Source organism: Balaenoptera musculus, chromosome 8 (assembly GCF_009873245.2).
Source record: "Balaenoptera musculus isolate JJ_BM4_2016_0621 chromosome 8, mBalMus1.pri.v3, whole genome shotgun sequence".
Lineage (NCBI taxonomy): Eukaryota > Metazoa > Chordata > Mammalia > Artiodactyla > Balaenopteridae > Balaenoptera > Balaenoptera musculus.
The window spans coordinates 7,424,824-7,445,545 of NC_045792.1; the positions used below are offsets into that span (position 1 = coordinate 7,424,824).

At 53.7% G+C, this 20,722-nt stretch overlaps 1 protein-coding gene across 8 annotated transcripts in view; it reads right to left on the reverse strand.

The window, feature by feature from the left end:
* ST3GAL4 (ST3 beta-galactoside alpha-2,3-sialyltransferase 4) overlaps window positions 1-20,722 on the reverse strand; it is a 32,982-nt gene that overhangs the window by 1,143 nt on the left and 11,117 nt on the right. For 4 of the 8 annotated variants that reach the window (XM_036860531.1, XM_036860528.1, XM_036860534.1 and 1 more), the window contains 8 exons: window positions 6,454-6,526; window positions 6,069-6,153; window positions 5,569-5,649; window positions 5,268-5,365; window positions 5,015-5,075; window positions 4,462-4,557; window positions 4,177-4,366; window positions 3,396-3,539 (listed from right to left, as the gene is read on the reverse strand). In XM_036860531.1, the coding sequence (XP_036716426.1) occupies window positions 3,396-3,539; window positions 4,177-4,366; window positions 4,462-4,557; window positions 5,015-5,075; window positions 5,268-5,365; window positions 5,569-5,649; window positions 6,069-6,153; window positions 6,454-6,469 (771 nt within the window). In that variant the 5' untranslated portion in view covers window positions 6,470-6,526. Of the gene's footprint in view, window positions 1-3,395; window positions 3,540-4,176; window positions 4,367-4,461; window positions 4,558-5,014; window positions 5,076-5,267; window positions 5,366-5,568; window positions 5,650-6,068; window positions 6,154-6,453; window positions 6,527-14,851; window positions 14,966-15,786; window positions 15,861-20,722 lie in introns of those variants that run through there. The other 4 variants (XM_036860535.1, XM_036860530.1, XM_036860533.1 and 1 more) reach the window with 3 other exon arrangements.

The following is a 20,722-nucleotide window of genomic DNA, read 5'->3' on the forward strand; positions in this document are numbered from 1 at the left end:
GCAACAGAACCTTCTAGCATCATGGAAATGTTCTTCATCTGTGCTGTCCTATATGGCAGCCACGAGCCATACGGGGCTCATGCAGCTAAGGAACTGAACTTTTTATTTTATTCAATTTTAATTAAAATTTAAATTTAAATAGCCACATGTGGGGAATTCCCTGGTGGTCCAGTGGTTAGGACTCCGTGTTCTCACTGCCGACAGCTCAGGTTTGATCCCTGGTCGGTGAACGAAGAGCCTGCAAGCCGTGCATCGCAGCCAGAAAAAAAGCCACACGTGGCTCGTGGCTACCATACCGCATACTATAGCTCAACACGTCTGGGGAGGGGTTGGGCCTTTGGGGATGATGATGGCCATCAAGATGACACAAATGATAGTAATAATAACATCTGTGATTTTCGGAGCACCTGCTATGTGCCAGACACTATGCTAAGTATTTCACCCCATATGTCCCTCATCCAGTCCTCACAAAAACACTTTGAGGTAGATAGTATTATTAGCCCCATTCTCCAGATGGGGAACTGAGGCTTACAGCCGTTAAACAAGTCACTCAAGGAGTGGAAAGGTTCTGCTCTCCATCTTGGAGAACCTCACCTCTCCTGGAAGCCCCGAGGCTCTCACATTTCCGGGCTGTGTGCCCTTCGTGAGGGTGGGCTCTCCCTCCTATAAAGTGGGGACAGCAGCACCTCCCCCGCCCCCTACCGTATGGGCTGCTATGAGGACCTCACTTTCTCCACCCCTGAGCCATCCACGGGGATGGGCCACCTGATATTCTAGCCTCACAAACCGCTTTCCTCAGCAGGGATGACCTGCCTTCCACTCCCCGGACCTTGTCAGATCCCCTAAGGCCAGGTGTTCCCCAGCTTCCCTTTCTGAGCTCTCCTGTCCTTTCATGTCACTGCCTGCCCCGGCCTTCCGTTTCAGCCCTGTTGCTTTTACCGCCACTGTGTTATCTCATCCAGTTCAGACCTCTGCCAAACCACACATGCATCACCTTCTAGCAAACTCTTCTCTCCCCGTGTATTCCTGTAATTGTTAAACATATTACCGTCCACCCAGTTGTGCTCTCAATTTCACCTTAAAAGAAATGCTGTAGCAGAAGAATTCTAAGATGAACCCCAATGACCCCTTGCCCTTGAGAGTGTGCGTAACCTATGAATATGATGAGATATATTACATTGTATTATATTGCTTACTATGGGACCGTAGACTGTAAAATAGATAGTCCTGGTGGGCTTGACCTAATCTCGTGAGCTTTTACATCTGGGTCTAGAGATCAGCAGTGGAGGAAGTACGAGATGTGAAGCACAAGAAGAATTTGTCATGCATTCCTGGCCTGAAGATGGAGGGGACCAGACAGCAAGGTATGCAGGCAGCTCTTACGTGCTGAGGGTACCACCCCTAGGCTGAAAACCAGCCAGGAAATGGGGACCTCGGTCCTGCAACCCAAGGAACCAAATTCTTCCAACAACAAGAATGAACTTGGAAGCAAATTTCACCCCCTGAGGCTCCAGACAAGAAGGCAGCCCAGCTGCCAACTTGATTTCAGCCTTGTATACCCTACGCAGAGAATCCAGCCATGCTGTACTGGACATCTGACCTCCAGAACTATGAGCCAATACATGGGTGTTGTTTTAAGTCTCTAAACTGTGGTAATCTGTTAGGCAGTGACAGGAAACTAAAGTTCATCCCTTCCTCTCCCTCTTCCTCCTACCAGGAGCTGGTTTCTGGTCCTAATCTCTGGCTTCCCTCTCTAGCCTTCACCCTCTGCCATCAGGGCCATAAAACTCCTCTTTGCTGCCCCCCACCCAACTCCATGTGCACTAGAACTCACTGCCAGGGGCGTTGTTTGCTCTTGACAAATGAAATACCTTCCCTCAATTCTCTGCTTGACGGGCCCCATGACCCCTTAGGGCCCAGCTCCAGCCCCACCTCTTCAGGTGGCACCACCTCCAGACAGCCCCAAGCAGAGTTCCGCCCCTCCTCTGAGACCCCGCAGCACTCGGAACAACTCTCTATTGGAACATTTTGCCATTCCAGGCTGCATCCTGCGTGTTTATTCCGCTAGACCGAGTTTCCTTAGGGCAGAGAGCATGTCTTATTCCCCATGCATGCAAACTTGGGGCCTGGCACTGAGCAGTCACAAAAGCAGGCATTCAGCATAGGAAGCTGAATCGTAGTAGATTTTCAGTAAAGAATAAAATCATGGGGAGCTCCCTGGTGGCCAAGTGGTTAGGATTCCGGTCTTTCACTGCGGTGACCCAGGTTCAATCCCTTCCTGGTTAGGGAACTGAGATCCCGCAAGCCATGCAGCGCCGGGGGGCGGGGGAAGAAAGAATAAAATCATTTATTCAAAACTTGGCAAATATTTATCGAGCATTCACGGTGTGTCAATCTCCGTGATAAGCACATTATGTAATTATCTTTTTAAATTCTAGAATGGCTTTAAAAGGTCAGTACTCCTATTTTCCCCACCCCACAGATAAGAAAACCAATGGTCTGAGTGGCTGACTGGCCCAAGGCCATACAGCAGGTAGCACCGTGAGTCCTGTCTATATCTGATCATTACTTCTGTCTCCTAGCCTACACAGCCTCTCTGAGGGCTCAAAGATACGGTGGAAGTACCTGCTTGGGAAGCCACCCAGTGTGCCAAAGCCCACCAGCAGAAGACCACTAGGGAGGGTACTGCGAGCCGAAACCAAAACCGGAACTTGCAAACTGCACCCTGACTTCCCAAACTGTCACACCTACCAAACCATGATCTGCAGGACCAACTGCACCCTCAAATTCTTTTAACTCCTTTAGACCAATATGCTCCAAGATTGGATCACAGATGAAGTGATCAAATAGTAACCACAGGGCTCAGGCTGGGCTCCATATCCTAAACATAAGATTACTGACTGTTGGGACTTCCCTGGCGGTCCAGTGGTTAGGACTCCACGTTTTTACTGCCGGGGGTGCGTGTTCAATCCCTGGTCGGGGAACTAAAATCCCACAAGCCGTGCGGCCCGCGGCCCAAAAAAAAAAAAAGACTACTGACTGTCCCAGCAAATCTGCAGTGTACAGATTCTGATCAGCGCCTGCCAAAGCCATCCTCTACCTCTAGCCCCCAAGCCCTAAAAACACCCTTCCCTGACTCCCCACTTTGGAGATGCCCCCGGGGCATCTCAGGAGTGCGTGCCCTCCCTTTGCTGTAAAAGCCAGAATACCTGCCTCTGATTACAGGTGTGTGCCTGGGGGCTGTGTGTTATTCAGATGCGTGCTGCGGTCTCTGCTATTGTTTTCCCCTCGCCTGGGGTCCTCCCTGGCCTTCTGGAGCCTCTAGGAAGTCCCTCCTACTTCCCACAGAGAACCCCAACCCTCTGGCTTCCCGTCCGTCTGCAGCCCATCATCACCTGCTTAATCTTGTATGGCTGCTGTATCGGCAGGCTCAGCAGTTTGTCAGCTGCAATCTCCATGAAGAAGGGGTTGAGAATCCGAATCTGTTTGGGGTTGACGTCCCAGATGAGGGGAGGCTGCTTCCAGAAGCCCTTTTGCACCTAGGCGGGTAGGGTTGGGAGGGAGAGAGCCAGTGGGTTGAAATGGGGAGGTGGGGAGGGGCTTCTCCAGGGGACAGGGCCCCTGTGTTGATGGCACAGGCCCTCGGGAGTGCGGGGTGAGGGGGGGGGGACGTGGAGGCCTACACCAGAGGTGGGAGAGGAGACCGGAAGAGAGGAGGAGGGAGAGAGGGGAGCGGGGCACCCCCCAGGGGAGGCCAGGTGACATGGTATGGAGAGTATGGGCTCCAACCATTGCCCACTTCCAAGTATAGGCATGCAGGTAGGAGGGGCTGGCTAAACACATGGCAGAAAATGGACAGTTCAGCAGTCAACCGGATGGCAAAGAGACAGAGCGGACTTTCTGGAGTCCACCTAGAAGGACAGAGATCTCGACTGTTCTAACCCGCCTCCACCTGGAGACGACTACCAACTGGCCCCTCTGCTGCCAAGCTTCTCACTGGCAAACATATTTTGGCAGCTTCTCTGTCCCAAGCAGCCTCGAGCTTGGGGTGCCCTTCGCGGCTGCTGCCTGACTCCTGAGGACCGTGGGGCACATGTGATGGAGCGGCAGGGCCTGACCCGGGCGGCGTCCCCATCCCCAGGCTGCGACCTCACCCCCGCCAGTCTCTCCACGTACGCGCTTCTTGTCACTCAGGATGCTCTCAATCCAGTGGAAGTCCATGGCCTTGAAAGCGACCATGACAAGGAGCGTGTCAGGGTTGTCCTCCACTTTGGGGTTGAAGTGGGCGGATTCAGGGTAGAAGAGACGCAAGGTGGTCTTCGAGCCCACGTCACGCTCGTAGCCAGCCACTGGCGCGCTGTTTAACCTGGGAGGCAGGGGCAGGGTGCCCGTCACCTAGAGCCCCCCGGGTCTGTTTACCGTTGCCCCCCAAACAGAAGAGGGAAGGGCGGTCCTACAGACCTGATGACCACGTCGTACTTGTTGATGGCCTCTCCCAGAGAGCTGTTGCGCAGCCGATGCCCGTTCCCCACCACCACGCAGCGGCGGCACTTGAGGCTGCCACGGGAACAGGGTGGTGAGACCCAGAAGGAGCCCCCGCTCCTGCCCCGCTTCACTCTCCTGGCCCAGTCTGCCCAGGCCCCCTCAGCCCCTCAGCCCCTGGGCCCCATGGACCAGGCATCTCCAAGGAGTCCTGCTTCTGGTCATGCCGACCCTGCGGCCCTGGGCTTTCAAGGGAGAGGAAACTGAGCAGAGCACGGGAGACAGAGGGGAGGAGGGAAGATGCCTGGGGAGTACCAAGAAGCAATCCCATCTCGGAGCCCCCGACTGCTGCCCAGGCCTGCCTGTTACCACAGCAATACCCTCAGCAGCCTCTGCCCACTCCGGCAGCCTGATGCCCAGGCTCAGTTGCCGTGGGGACTGGCGTGCCCGCCTCCCCTGGAGACAGGCAGGCTCATCGGCAGGTGCTGGACCATGACTGTTCCACACTGGGGCAGGAAGGAGGGTCTCTTACCTCTGGATGCTCTCTGGAACGGAGTAGCTGGTGATGGCCAGCACCCGGAGGAGCAGGTCTTCTACAAAAGAACCGCAACGGAAGGGGCTGAGGACAACAGCTAGCTCCCCAAAGGCCGCCAGCCCTCCCTGCCCTGACCCCAGGATCCAGGCCTGGCTGAAAACCTGGGCGCTGGGACCACGGACAGCAAAAAACGAGAAGCAGCGTGGCCAAGGTGAGGCCACCGTTCCCACCTGACCAGGCGGATACTTACCACTCCCCTTGGTCCCGTAGGGCAGCTCATAGGCAGATGGCGTCTTGACCCAGAAATAATCCTTAAGCTGCAGGAAGACGGGCTGTTCTCGGGAGTAGCTGCGCCGAGGTGAAGGCAGGGTAGGGATGAGAAAGAGATTAGTCTTCGTGCCAGAAACTGGGTCAGACCCCTGACTCACATTACGTATACGCACCAAGGCCTCTCCCTCCCTCACAGGCTGCACCTGACCCGTGTCCGCCAGCACGGTTCCCTCCATCCAGCCGGCACCCAGGCCCACCCCCCACCCCGCATCCTCACGTACTTGCCGAAGAGCTTGGAGGCCATCCTCTCCGCCTCACCCTGGAGGCATGGCTCCTTCTTCCCTGGGATGGGAAAATAAAAGCTGGAGACAGAAAAGGAGAGAGGCAGGCGCTCCAGTCAGACCTCCCGGGCCCCGGGGGGCCAGCTTCCCAGGAAGCCTCCACCTCCTCCCAGGGCACGTCGGCCCCAGGGCCCTGGAGAGCGACTTGCAGGCTGGAACGGTGTCAGCCCAAGTCCCACTCTGAAACCAAATCATTGCAAACCCAGCTCTTCCTTCTCCTGAACTCCCTGGGTGAGGGCCCCGGGGAGTCATCCCAGGCCCTACTCCCCAAAACCCACCAACTCCCCTCACAGAGGATTCTGGGCTGTAGCGTACGGGAGAGGTCATGCCCTGGCTCTCTGAACCCCCCTGTCGCCCCACTAGGTCCCCACCTCACGTGCTCCATCCCCGAGCCCGCTTCCCAAGAGGAACCCACAGAAGGACACGAGAGATGGACTCACAGCTCAGTGTACCTGTCTTCTCGGGAGATGGAGTACCAAACCATGACGGCCAGGACCAGAGCCAGCGTGGCCAGGAGTTTCCAGCCTGCAGGGCGAACGCACAGAAGAGCTGGAAGCAGCAACAGGCAGGCACCGCCCCAGGCCACCTTCTCAGCTGCCCCAGCTGGGGCCCCTGCAAGGCCGGCTCAAAGCAGGCCCTCGCCTGGCCTTAGTTCTCTGGCTCAGGGCTCGGACCCGAGTGTTTCTGCTGTCCTTCAAGATGAAGACAGGGGCCCCTGGCTCCGTGTCAGTCCCTCCACAACCCCCTGCGGGTCCCAGGATGACGTTTACCACTGCTTCTGGGGAGCTCACCCCTCAGGGTGGGGAGCCCCTGGAGAATACTCACGGGACTTGCTGATCATGTTTCTCAGGTGCCAGGGTTCCTGGGGAGAGCTGTCATCCCGGCTGCCTCGGGCCACCTAGGAGGAAGGAGTCACAGGTGTCTGGTCAGCGCCACAAACACTCTCGCCTAGACCCCGGAGCAGGGCACACCCACAGCCTGCCTCTTCCTGCCTCCAGAAAGCACAAAGCTGCTTCCAGGGCGGCCATCCGGGGAGCGGCCCTCCTCACCCTGGACATCTCCCTAACCCCTCAAAGGCAGCACCAGCGGTCCAGGTGGGGCCTACGCCCCAGAAAGGGAAACCGAGTCCCACCCTTCACGAATTCCGTCCCAGGCCAGACCAGCCTACCACAGCTTCCCCGGCACGGTTCCCCTCACTGTGTCCTCTCCCTCACTTGGACCTCAGAAGGGCCAGCTCCAGGAAACGGATGTACCTCCACCCATTTTCTACATGAAAGTTAAGCTAACTGTACAAGGGCGTGATTCACATTTTACACAACTGAAGTTTATCTTTTCTCCACATCCAAGGCATTCCCTTGGTTCTGGCCACCGTTCACCCCTCTATCATCAATCTCTCACTATTCCACCCGAACAGATCTGCTCGGGCCATGCCCTGGGGTGACTCTGGGACCATCAGATGGTCCGCAAGCCCTCTTGCAGCCCTTCTAGACTCTGGCTGAGTACAAACAGTGTCCAAGCCATCACCACCAGGTACATGGGGGAAACTCAATGGAGGCAGGCTGTTTGAATAGGAGCACGGAGAGTGAGAAGGGTCTGGTTGGTCAGAGGAGAGAAGGGAGACCCTTTCAGGTAAGGGCAGAGGCTGGCAAGGTAAGGACAGGCCTGTGGGAGGGGTGAGTTGCTACATGCACATAAACAGTGAGGTCCCTCTAGTCACAAAGCCAGCCAAGGACCATGCTTCTGAGTCACCGGGAAGAAATTTCTGCAGCTTTCACAGCCACACAAAGAGGCACGGGATGCACGCAGAGCGCCAGTTTCTCCTCTCCATGACATCTTCCCCAATGATCTGGGCTGTAGGAATCAGATGGGCCACATACTAAACACAGATTCCAGGGCCCTTTCCTGGGATAGCTTCGGCCAGCTGGGGTGGGAGCTGGGATGGGCATTTTTACAAGCTGCCCACGTGATTCTTTTGAAGGATCAGGAAAGGGAGGGAAGCCCTAGTGTCTGTGCTCTTTTGGGGAGAAATGAAAAATCTCAAATTATTTCTCAGTGGTGGGGGACCGCATCTGGACGGTCTGGTTTTTGTTAGAAATCATAAATCCATTATCCTGAACACTGTCCTGTCATGGAGTCGATGCTCTGCTCCCAGGGGGCACTCCCCAGGCTCCACCCTGAGTCCACTAATACCCAAGAATGAGAGTGTTGAGGGAAAGAGAAAGCCGGGTGGGGGAAAGGGATAGGGGTGGGGACCAGAGCCAGATGTTTTCAGTAGGGTCAGGAGGGCCCATCTCTGAATCCCAGTGGGAATGGGGGATGGTCCTGTCCAGTAAAGAAAAGCTCTAGAGTTGTAATCAGCAGACCCCAGTGAAAGTCAAGACCTACTGCTTTTCCGAGGGTGGCCTGCCTTCCCGACCTACCCACGACAACTGCCAAGTCATGCCCTACCACGTTATCCCCTTCACACGCTTCTCCTGATCTGTAATTCGTTTAGTTACTTGCTCTCTGTCTGTCTCCCCCGCTGCATATAAGCCCTGTGAGGGTAGGAATCGGGTCTGTCTTATTCTAGCATCTAGCACACTGCCTGACACACAGCCAGTGCTCAGCAAGTATTGAATGAATAACATGTTGGGTTATCTTGGGGGAGTCACTTTTCCCTCTCTGACCCTCAGTTTCTTCAGCTGTAAAACTGGGAATTTGGCCTAATAAATGCTTGTGACGCAAACATATTTATCAGATCAGCAGCCTGAGCCACGCCAGGGACCTTATTAGAAATGTATCACCCCAGGCCCCTCCCGATGCACAAATCAGAAACTGCATTTGCCTAAGATCCCCTGATGGTTCACAGGCACATTCAAGCTTGAGAAGCACTTGTCAAGATGGACGTCCTTGACCTTGGCTGAACAGGAGGATTGCAGTATCTGGGTCCCATAACTGGAAATTCTGACTTAAGTGGTCTGGCCTGGCACTGGAATTTGTTCAAGCACCCAGGGGCGATTCTAACCCAGCCAAGGTTGAGAACCACTGGTCCGGATAACGGCGAAAGCACGGTTCTCAATCTTTGATGTGTACGTTCTGACTCAGTGAGTGTCGTGGGTCCACATTCTAACCGGCTCCCAGGTGGTGCCCTGCTGCTAGGCTGGGACCGCACTGAGAGCTGCAAAGCTCTCAACAAGATCCTTCAGGCTCTCACATTTCTTTACATTATGAACTGCATCCTCTCCCGCCCTCCGCGCTCTCAGTCCTCCTTTCTGATCAGGATTCAGTCCATTGTACTCCATCTCCCTGTATCAGTAGGTCACAGCACTCGGGGCACAAGGCAATCATCTGAGAAGCTGAGGCATTTACTGACGTCTAGACCCCACTTTCCAAGTCTTATCTAATTGGTTGGGCATGGGGCCCAGGCATTGGCCAGTAAAAAACCAACCAAACAAAAAAAGCTCACCTTTCTGGTGGTTCTAACATGCAACCAAAATGGAGAACACTACAGAGAACGTGCTCTGCAGTAACCGGAAGTCAAGGACTCAGCTGTCCTCAGTGAAGGAGAACTTTGGTGGCCGGAGGTGATGGGTCCTGAGCAACAAGACAACTACTCTTTTTTGACCTCTTCCCCAGTAAAGTTCTGCACTTCCCTCCTAAACTGTGCTGGTCTTGTGCTAAGCAGACTGGCTAGTCCTGGGGTCTGCTCCGAGAGACCCCCAGGGATGTCATCCACCCACCCGCCCCCTCCCCTTACTGGCCAAGCCAAGAGGATGGCTCAGCCCCCAGGATTCCAGGAGCACGGGCTTCTTGGGCTGGCTGCTGCCTCGGGACAAGTGGGAGTCTTCTCCCAGCAGCTGTCCCATATCACTGACAGCCCCTGGGGACAAAAGGACTGAAGAAAAGTCACAGCAGGGTACCTGGGCAGGAGAACAGAAATCTGATCCACTCATGTCCAAGGTGCAGCAACCTCTGCCTGCCACCAGCTGCCCAGGAGACTGGCTCACCCGACCCGCTAGGTAAAGCTGACCCCAGGGCAGGAAGGCTGTGTGCCCTCCTGGTGCTCTGCTAAGAACCACGGTGTCCCCCGCGGCAGTGAGGCTGCCGAGCCCTGCCACGGAGTCGCCAAGGGGCAGAACTGGAGGACGGGGTGAAGAACAGAAGCCTCCTGCTGCCTGGCACTCAAAGCCTCACACAGCGAGTACTCAGTGGGTACACGCTGTACCAAGATGAACAGAACTGGGCATCACCCACGGACATGGCATGACGCCAGGCCCCTCCAAGCCCTTGGGCCCATCAAAGGGCTGTGGCTTAATGTTCCTGAGAAGGGCGATGGGAAAACCAGTGGGGCAGAAGCCGCAATCAATGTCACCGTCCCTCAGTTCTGGGGGGAAAACCCGGAGCTGCCTGCCTGCCACCTCTAGACCCACCTGCAGCTCCTGCCCCACCCGGATACTGGGTGGGTCCCCGCCCACCTTTCCAGCATCGTTCCCAACCAGTGGTCCCCTCTGCCTTGCTGCTTCCACCTCTCCCCCCTCCTCCACTCCCTTTGACTCAGAAACATAGTCAAGTCTCCCTGTACCCAAAACAAAACAAACCCCCTCTCTGCCTCTGCCTCCTCCTCAAGCTACCTCTGCATCTCCATCTTGAGCTCCAGTGGTCACACTCCTTAATCTGTGCTACATCCTCACTTCCCACTCAATCCTCTACCCCCACTCCACCCCTGATCCCCACCCTTGTCTTTATGCTGACATCGCTCTTGCCGAAGCCTTCAGTGGCCTCCTAATGGTCAAACCTGAAAAAGATCTATTTTCACTCTACCCATACTCTGAAGCCTTTGCTACTAATAGCTAATAGGCCGATGCTTCCAGGTCAAGACTCTCTCCAGGCTTCCTCCAAACTGTCTCCACTTCCTTTAAGTGCTGGCGTTCTCCAGGGAGCTGCCCTTGAGCCTCTGTTCTCCCTCTGCTTGTTTTCACAGACCAGGTTCATTCATTTTTGGAGGCTTAACTACTACTCAAACCCTGATGATTCAAGCTCTTTTTCAGCTCTGTAATTTCTCTCCCAGATCCTGTCCTAATATTTCTGATTTTCTACTGCTCCTCCTCCCTGGATGATCTTAAACTCTCACATGTAACACGTCCACAACTGGGCCCGCATCTCCCCGCTCCCCCACACCCCACATTCTCATCAGCTCATCCGCCCAACATCTCCTTCGCCTTCACACCATCCCTGCGAAACGCTACCCACTCTACCCCCAGTTCCTCGTTCCAGCAAACGCTTGCTGAACTCCCACTAAACGCTCGCCATTATAGGCGGCACTGGGATGTAAAGCTTGATAAAGCTCAGCGCAGCATGAAGGCCACACAGTCTAGAGCCTCAGAAGTACTTTGGAAAGCAGCCTGCATCTCCCCTTCTTGAGCCACAGGTGGATTCTAGATCTCACCCCAATTTATCTGCCTCCTAACTGGTCTCTTCGCCACAAGTCTTTCCTCACTCAAGCCTCTTCCTCAGAACTGCCAACACGGTATCTTTCTCAGAAACAGTTTGGATCAAACCACCCTCCTGCTTCAATCCCTCCCCATTCCTTCAGTGAAAACTCAAAGCTTTTTAGAGGCAACCAGGGCGCTTCAGTCCCAGGCCCCAAGCCCTGCATGTGCATCTCGGAGCTCCTGCCACGTGCGCTGCAGGTGCCGCCTTCTTCCACAACCCCACCTCTGCACGGGCTTTCCTCCAGCAGGAAGACCCTCCGCAGCCCCAGTTAGCCTCAACAATCTCACTCCTTCTGCAGCACCGGCCCCTCCTCTACGAAGTGTTTTCTGACATTTCTAAGCAATGTTTTTCTTTCCACAAAAAATCGTTTATATCTTGATTTTAGCACCTAATAGGTAGTAAACTTTTTGTATTATATAATTACTAATTTCATGGCTTGCCCACTATCCTCTGACCTCTGAAATTGGAAGCTTGTTTATACCAAGAGTCTACCAGAGCACTTAGAGAAGATGCTTTATCACATAATATAATTTTATATTACATTATTGTGTTTTCGTATCTTGCCCATGAGACTATGACCTCTGTGGTCCAGGCCTGCATTATATCTTCAGACTCTATTACAGTGCCTAGAACATAGCAGATGTTTTATAAACATCTGACACACAAGTAATACGATGAGACTAAAACTGTATTATATCCCTTACTGATCCTGAAATGTATTGTGCACTTACAATGTGCAACACCAGGGGGGTGCCAACCTCACTGCCATTGCTTTGGGGACCAGGTGAGTCATCGCTGTGGAGGCTGTCCTGTGCACCACTGGATGGTTACCAGCACGGTGACCACTGCCCACTAGAGGCCAGTATGACCCCCGCTCTCCAGTTCTGACAACCAAATGTCGCCAGACATTACCACATGTTGAGAGCTACTCTGCAAGGTACTTTTAAGGGCTGTCCAAGTATGATCTCAACCCTATGAGTTAAACACTATTATTACCTCCATTGTGGAGACAGGGAAGTGAGGTGCAAAAAGGGTCAGCAACTTGCCCGGGGTCGCCGAGCTAGTGAGCAGCTTAGCTCCAGAGGCGCGCTCCCAACTCCTGCCCTCCACCGCCCCTAAACCATCCTGCGAAGACGCCAAGATCCTCGCAGGGCCCACCTGCAGCCCTCTGGGGCAACAGGAGGAAGCTGCCCTCCGTCACAGCCAAGTCCTTCAAAGCCTTCTGATAGCTAAGAGGTGCCTCCTGCGCCCCTTCTCAGGCAGGCTGCCTCGTGAGACACAGTCTCCGGCCCCCGCATCGCCTGGCTCCCCTGGAAGCCCTCCAGCATGTCTTCAAAGCCCGCAGCTGTATTCACGGGATTACTAGTGCCCTCCATCTGGACACCAGACTTCCACGAATGCTGGCAAAGACCACGTTCGCTTTCTCACGGCCGTGCCGCTTTGCTGGCAGGGAACCAACAGCCCTCAGCTGGTCAGCCAGGTCCCCCGGGCCCTGAGCTTGTGTGGCTACTCTCTGGAACCAAAGAGCAGGGCTGTGCTACCACAGCTGCTTGCAAACATCTCCTCTCGGGGATCTCCCGCCATGTGTCCATGAGGCGTGTGAATCTTGACAGTGCCAGCTAACCCACAGCGATTCCTCTCAGCTTCGAGTCCTCTGCCGTTATTCCAGGGGGGGGGGCTTGAGCTGGACGGTGAATTTAATGTAACTAATACAACTGCGAGGTAAGGCAAGGTGAGGACACAGGCCACTGGAGTCGCACCGTGTTATGATCAGCCGCTCTTGGGTGGAGTCAGCTAACGGCGATTCTCCAGAATGGACCATCCGTATCCCCTCTCCTCAGCTCAGAAACCCTCCATGGCGCCCATCTACTCAGAGGGAAAGGCCAAGCCTTTTGCTCTGACCTGTAAGAATGCACGTGATCTCCCCACCAGCACTTCTCCGCCCTCCTTCCCCATTTCCCTCATTTAGTCTGCTCTACTCAAACGGGCCTCACTGTTCTTGACTGGGCGAGGCCCTCTCCCTCCGCTCTGGCTGTTCCTTCAGCCTGGAATGCTTTTCCCCTAGACACAGGCTTGGTAGCTACCCACTCAGCTCTCCACTCATCTTCTCCACCTCTGGTCAAAAGTCCCCCCTACACCTCATATTTCAGATCCCCCTCCCTGGCTTGCAAAGAACTTTTGCTGTTGTTTTGTTCGATGCTGTATCACCAATGTCTAGAACAGTGACTGGCACACAGCAGGCTCTCGACACAAGTTTGTTGAATTAATTTACTCATCGGGAACTACACGGCCACAGAGCAGGCAGAGCGAGAGGGGAAGAGGTGGTAGCAATAGGTCAGATACCCACTCCAGCCCCTCTGGCCTGGCCGCTGGCTAGACACAGCCTGAACAGCACAGCGTGATCTGATCTCCGCCGGCCCAGTAGGGAGGGAGCTGGCCTTGGCCCCGGGCTCTTGTGAAGCGGCAGAGGGCAGAGTAACTGACCAACTGCCTCAAGGCCCACCAGTGGGCAGACGGGGCATCTGTCCAGCCAGCCAAGCTCGGAGGAAAGGGGCTGCAGAGGCTTCCACCTGCAGGGCAGGAAGGTTCTCTGCTCCCCACCCTGGGGGCCCACAGGGTACCCTCCACCCCCAACAGGCGTCTCCAACAGCCCCGGCCCGCAGCCTCCTGCAGAGAAACACTGTATTCTCCGCTTTTCCAGCCGCCAGTCACAAGACACCACCGAGGACCACATGAAAATCATACTTCTGGAACTGGCCGGGGTGGGGCAGGAGCTTTGAATTCCATTCGCTGGGTAAAAGAGCTTCAATGTAGTGACGGGGTGGGGAGTCAACAGTACAGGTTCATGCCCACAATAAATAAAGAAAAAAGCCGGTGTGGCCGTCGACCGGTGCCAGGCTCCCGGGCACGATTCCCTCCTCATACCTCCCACCCAGGGGCCAATGAATCTAGCCCCAGGGAGCCAAAGCTGAAGGCCCTGCAGGAACTGGAGCTTGAAACCACCAGTATGGCCAGTCCCCTGCCTCCCTCCGGCCTCCAGATGCCCCTCCCGAAGACGGTGGACTGCACCAGCCCCGCCGTGTCCCGTCTGGTGAGGTGGCCGCAGCCTCACGTGGCCATGGAGCACTTGCAATGCGGCTAGTTTGCGCTGAGGAGCGCTGTCTGTGGGGCCCATACGCTGGATTTCAATGACTCACTACAAAAAAAAAAAAAGTAAACTATCCCCTTAAAAATTATTTACATTGAGGTGGCAGCCGTCATTGATAAAACACTTTTTCAGCCTGTTCTGTGGCCAGAAAGCATAGCACTAAGGACTGAACCCTACATGGAGCAGAGCTGGACGGCCACTGAACTGAAGAGGTCCCGGCTGACCCCCGAGGCCCCACCAGACTTCCTAAACACACCCTCCCCTCCCCAAAGGTAAGAATCTTAGCTCACACGCCCCCATCTGCACCCCAAGCCCGTTTGAGGACGGAGGAGGAGGCAAGGTCAGTGCCAGCAGTTTCACATCTGAGTCCTCGTCAGGGGGGTTGATTACAGTATAAATGTTGGGGGGATCTGGAATCATTGCTGGGACCCAAGCCCAGGCTGCTCTCCCCAGCCACCCCTCAAGGATCCTGGCACTCACGCTTCCATGCTTCCTCCTGGCGCCGGGTCCCAGATTACCCAACCACTCCCTCAGTCTGTCCCACCCGGTCGCCCTGTTTCATTTCCTCTGTAGCAGGGACACCACACTGTCTCCCGTACTCACGAGATGATAGGACCCAAGAAAGCAGGGACTTCTTGTGGCCCACAGTATCTCCAGCACCGAACGAAACACCTGATGTGTGGTAGGTAACTGACGAATATTGAAATGAACAGATGTCTAAATGAACGAGCAAATTAGCAGAACAAGTGTGAACAGAAAGTTTCACCAAGTTAAAAATTTCCACACCCTTACTTTGCCGTGACCTGGTCAAACAGGGGCCAGGGGCTTGTTAGAGGTCAGCTCAGGACCTGGCACAGCCAGCCACTACCACATTTGTTGCCAAAGGCACGTTGCCATGCTCATAAACACACCCTTATACCAAGAAGGTGTTGTTTCTGCAGAACTGGCTAGGGTTAACCTTTGACTCCCTTTAATTACTACCAGCTCCAAGGTTGCTGGACCACACTGCGAGCTGATGTCAATATACTCTGCGGGGTCCCAGGAGAGCTACAGGCCTGGAGACACCCTATTACCCAGGAAACCTCCTTTCCTCCTTACTTGCTCAAGAGGGCCAGCCTGGGCTAAAACCCCAGCCAGCAAGCCCCAGACCTCCAAGTACCCTTGGCCTCCTGGAAGCAGAGGAAAGGGGTTTGGACACAGACCTGATGTCCAACCCAGCCTCTGTGGTCACGGGCCAGCTGTCCCTGGACAAGGTCCTGTATCTCTTGGGCCTCAGATTTCCCATCTGTGAAATGGGAGTAGCAAGAACAAGTTCTGGGAGGTGTGGGAGCCTCAAAACATATTCCAGGATTGAAAGCCCGCAGCCTTAGTACCGGCTGAGCCCAGAGCAAGCACTGGGCCCCCGGAAGCTGGAGGTGACTCCTGGTCTGGGCCTCCCCCAGTGCGTGGCAGCCCCTCTCCGTTCCAGGTCTGCCCCAGCCCAGCACGGGGAGCGGTCCAGAGCTCCCACCTGACACCACAACCACGACTGCACTCACCTCTCCTCCCAGCCGCTGGGTCCACTGCACTCATGGCACACACGCAGCTGCCCGGGGACCGGGGGGACTGCCACCCAGACTCTGCCTGCACTGAACGTGGATCCCACGTACAGGCCAGGTTCAGGGTTGCATTGCTGGGGTGGGGGAGGAGCATGGGATGAAGGAGAGAGATGAGGCTTCGTTGGAGAAGCCACTCTCCCCTTCCGGGTACAGCACCTCCTAGAGAAGGTGCCCAGACCCCTGATCAGACCCCTCTCCTGAGTGGTGCCCCCTTTGCAGAACAGGTGCTCACAAAGCTGCTCGGCCACAGGCAGAGGCAGTGGTGCAGCGGTGAAGAGTCCCAGCCTCGGACAAGTCAGAGAAGGCATACCATCAACAGATACCTGGATGGAGCAGTAATCCTTCCAATCAATTAAGAAAAAGACCAAGGAACCAAAGAGAATAAAGCAAAGGACAGGAAAAGCAATTCACAGCTTAAATCCACACACCTAACAAACATGAAAAGATGTTCAACCTCACTAAGTGACCAGGGAATGCAGATTAAAACCGAATATCGCTTCTTGCACATTGCTGGCAGGCGTTCATTGACATAAAGGCTTAGAGTTCACTGACATAAAGGCTTTGTTCATTGACAAAAAGTACTTCATAGTATCTAGTAAGGCTGAAGGCGTGCACACCCTACGAGCCAGCAATTCCACGTCTAGGTGTAGCCCAGAGTGACCTGGCTTTGTACGTGTACACACACTAAGGATGTTTATTGCAGCACTGTGGCAACAGCAAAAGAATGGAAACATCTCAAATGTCCAAGAGTGGAGGGATGGCTGAATAAACTGTATCATCACACAACTGAATACAGCCATTTAAACTGAAGAAAGTACTCTCTATGGATCTATTAGGATAAACCTGATGTTTAAGGGTTTCAAAAAACTGTAAACAGATACTTATAGTATGATCTCATTAATTTAAAAAACACACAAGACTATATATAGCGTGTGTGAGTTAAAAGAATTAAAAAAACAACAAACAAACATGGAGGAATCACCCATCTCTTGGTGACCATTACATTCTAGGAAGAGATCGAGTAAACTGGGATGGATTGTGAGGACAGGGCTTAGTTCTATTCTTCTAATATTTTATTTCTTTTAAAAAAATCAGACATAATATGCAAAAACATTAACATTTGTAAATCTGGCTGTCACATGGGATTCTATTATCCTTTATATTTTGAAATACTTTTATACTGAAAAAAGGGAGTACAGATTTTAAGACAAAAATTCAGAAGCTATAAAAGATAAATTCAACAACATAAAGATTTAAGAAGCAGAGGGCGGCGGGAGAAGGGGGAGAGAGACAGGATGAGCAGTTAAAAAACAAATGACAAACTAGGAAAAGTACCTCTGCAACATAATATGTATCAGACCAATGAATTCCCTTAGCCTATAATGTGCTCATGCAAGTCAATAAGGAAACAAGTCAACAAATCAGACAGAGAAATAGGCAAAGGACGTGAATGAGCAGTTGACAGTACATAATATAATGGCACAGAGGAAAGACCCATTCTTCACTGATCGTAACAGCAAAGCTCCAGAGGCCTGAGAGCCCACGCTGCTTGGGGAGGTGGGGAAACAGGCCCTCTGTCAGATCAGGAGTGGATCAGGGTGACCTTTTTGGAAGTGACCTGGCAATATCTGTCGAAATCCCCTTAGCCTGGGAATTCCATTGCTAGAAGTTTATTCAACAGAAAAGTCTCCTATATTTGCATGAACTTTTCTATCACAGTCTTTACAGACAGCACTATTTGTGACAGTGAAAGATGTAAATGACTTGAAATTCTACCGAAAATCGACAAGGACCTGTTTAGAAGCATCACCACACAAACAACGAACGGAACGTTACGCAGCTGTGAAAAAGAGGATGCAAATGCATGCACGTTGTCACCAGATGATCTCCAAGTACATGATGAAACTTAAAAAGGCAGGTGGGGAGCAGTGTTCTTTGTATCTCATGGCCTTTTGACAGAAGACTTACACGCATATACGTGGATATGTCGCTAAAGGAATAGATTATTCAAAGGATGCGGAAGAAACTAAGGGGGGCAGGGGTCTAGAATGGGAGAAAGGCCTTCTTTATATCATATACCCTTTTTTTTTTTAATTAGTTAATTTATTTATTTATTTTTGGCTCTGTTGGGTCTTCATTTCTGTGCGAGGCCTTTCTCCAGTGCGGCGAGCGGGGGCCGCTCTTCATCGTGGTGCGCGGGCCTCTCACTGTCACGGCCTCTCCCGTTGCGGAGCACAGGCTCCAGACGCGCAGGCTCAGTAGTTGTGGCACACGGGCTCAGTAGTTGTGGCTCGCGGGCTCTAGAGCGCAGGCTCAGTAGTTGTGGCTCACGGGCTTAGTTGCTCCATGGCATGTGGGATCTTCCCAGACCAGGGCTTGAACCCGTGTCCCCTGCATTGGCAGGCAGATTCTTAACCACTGCGCCACCAGGGAAGCCCCATATACTCTTTTTACGTTTAATTTTTTTTAACGGGTGAGTGTGATACACTTTCAACTAAAGTTTTGCTAAAAGGAAAAGAGGAGAGGAAAAAAAAAAAAAAAAAAAGGAATGTAAACTCTGGAGTCTCACACACCCGGACCTGAATTCCGGACCGACCACTTACTGGCTGCACAAGTGTTGGATCTTCTCTGGATCTCAAGTTTTCTGCTGCGTCAAATGGAGATAAAAACAGGGCACTTCCTCCTAGGGTGGGTGGATATGCCAGGTAAGAGGGACTCTAAGGTTGTTACCGTGGAGAAGTAGAAGCAGCTGGTCTCAGACTCCAGAATGCGCTTCATTTTTCCCCCTCACGGATCCAACGGACACAGGCCCTTCTTATCTCTCCTTATGTCCCACTCCGCAGACAGGGAACAGCAGGGGCAGGGCCACCAGGCACAGCTATGCAGACTGGGTGTGCGTGGCCAGGCCTGGGTGGGGAGTGAGGGCTGAAATCCAGCCCTCCCTTGGCTTGTCAAACCATCGCCCTGGTGCAGGGCTGTGTCCAGTCGCTGGGGTCATTCATTCTGCTTTCTGTAAAGGCTCTGTACAGGCTAGCAGCAACATAATTTACAGCAGAGCAATTTAACCCTTCTCCAGAATCCTTGCCAGGTTATAAAGAGCCCAGTGAAAAGATCTGGGGGTACACAGACCAGGGGTGGGGGGTAGCCACGGGAAAGTTGGTACAGTCATCCCATCGGTATTTATCTTTCCATGTGTCATTTCCTCTGAACTCACAGAGACACCCTGTTTTACCAGCAGAAGTGGTTTCTAGGGAAAGAGTTCTGCCACCTTTGGCCCATCGGTACCCACTTCATAAACCTTGGGCAGCTGGGTGATGTTCTAAGTGAGGTCACCCTGAGACGAATCCTGCGTGGGGGAAGGAGAGCCAAGGGGACACCCCCCTGCTCCGCCTGCCTGCTCCTCAGAAGGGCTTGTCTGCAAGAACAGCCCTGTCCCAGGGCAGGTTTGGGGTCCTGAGGCCTCCAGGGACACGGTGAGGCTGGGCAGTCCAGAAGAAACAGGAGCTGACAGGGACTGCGGGCCTAGTGCACCCAAGGCACGGCCTCAGGCACTGAACTACAGCAGGAAACAAGGTAACAGGCCTGTGCTCCTGGAGTGTACACCTGGGGAGCGGGGGGGAGGGGAGGGGGGAGACACCTGACAACCATATAGATGAATAAGAAAAGGTGCCATGAAACACATGGTGAGGGCTTCCCTGGTGGCACAGTGGTTAAGAATCCACCTGCCAATGCAGGGGACGTGGGTTCGAGCCCTGGTACGGGAAGATCCCACATGCCGCGGAGCAACTAAGCTCACGTGCCACCACTACTGAGCCTGCGCTCTAGAGCCCGCGAGCCACAACTACTGAGCCCGCGTGCCACAACTACTGAAGCCCGCGCGCCTAGAGCCTGTGCTCCACAACAAGAAAAGCCACCGCAGTAAGGCCGTGCACCGCAACGAAGAGTAGCCCCCGCTCACCGCAATTAGAGAAAGGCTGCGCGCAGCAACGAAGACCCAGCGCGGCCAAAATTAATAAAATAAGTAAATTTTATTAAAAAAAGAAGAAGAGAAGAACACACGGCGAGGCCATCAGAACAGGGTATTGGAGCAGAGGGAGATGGGGCAGCACCTTGGGATGGAGCGTTGGCAGGTCCCTGAGGGGCTGGCTCTTGACCTCAGACCTAAGTGAGAGGCGGTCATGGAAAGGGGGGGTGGGGGAGGGGAAGCAGAGGTTCCAGCCCGAGAGAAGAGCAAAGACCCTGGGGCCTGTGGGGTGTAAGTAACAGAAACAAGTCCAAAGTGACCGGAGACAGTGAGGAAGGGCCAGTGGCGGTGCCAGGGAGACCCGCTGGCCGGGTGGTACAGGACGTCACAGGCCACCCTGGAGCCTGGACGTTACTCAGGGTTCCATGAGAAGTCACTGGAGGGTATGAACAGAGGAGTGACGCTCTGGATTCATTTTTTAAAGATCCCTGGGGCTGTTCGGCAGCTCTTGTGCATAACCTCATTTAATTTTTAAAACACTCTGTGTGGTAGTCCTCTCTCATTCTCATTTACAGATGAGGAAACAGGCACAGAGAGATACATTAAGGGTCCCGGGGTCTCCAGAAATAAAGAATTCAAGCAGTCTGAACTGCTCAGAAGCCCTACACTCTCTGGCACCCATGAATTGGGGGGGAGCTGTCTGGGGTGGATCTAGAAAAGCTCCTACATCTCTTGGGCCTCAGATTTCCCATCTGTGAAATGGGAGTAGCAAGAACAAGTTCTGGGAGGTGTGGGAGCCTCAAAACATATCCCAGGATTGAAAGCCCGCAGCCTTAGTACCGGCTGAGCCCAGAGCAAGCACTGGGCCCCTGGAAGCTGAAGGTGACTCCTGGTCTGGGCCTCCCCCAGTGC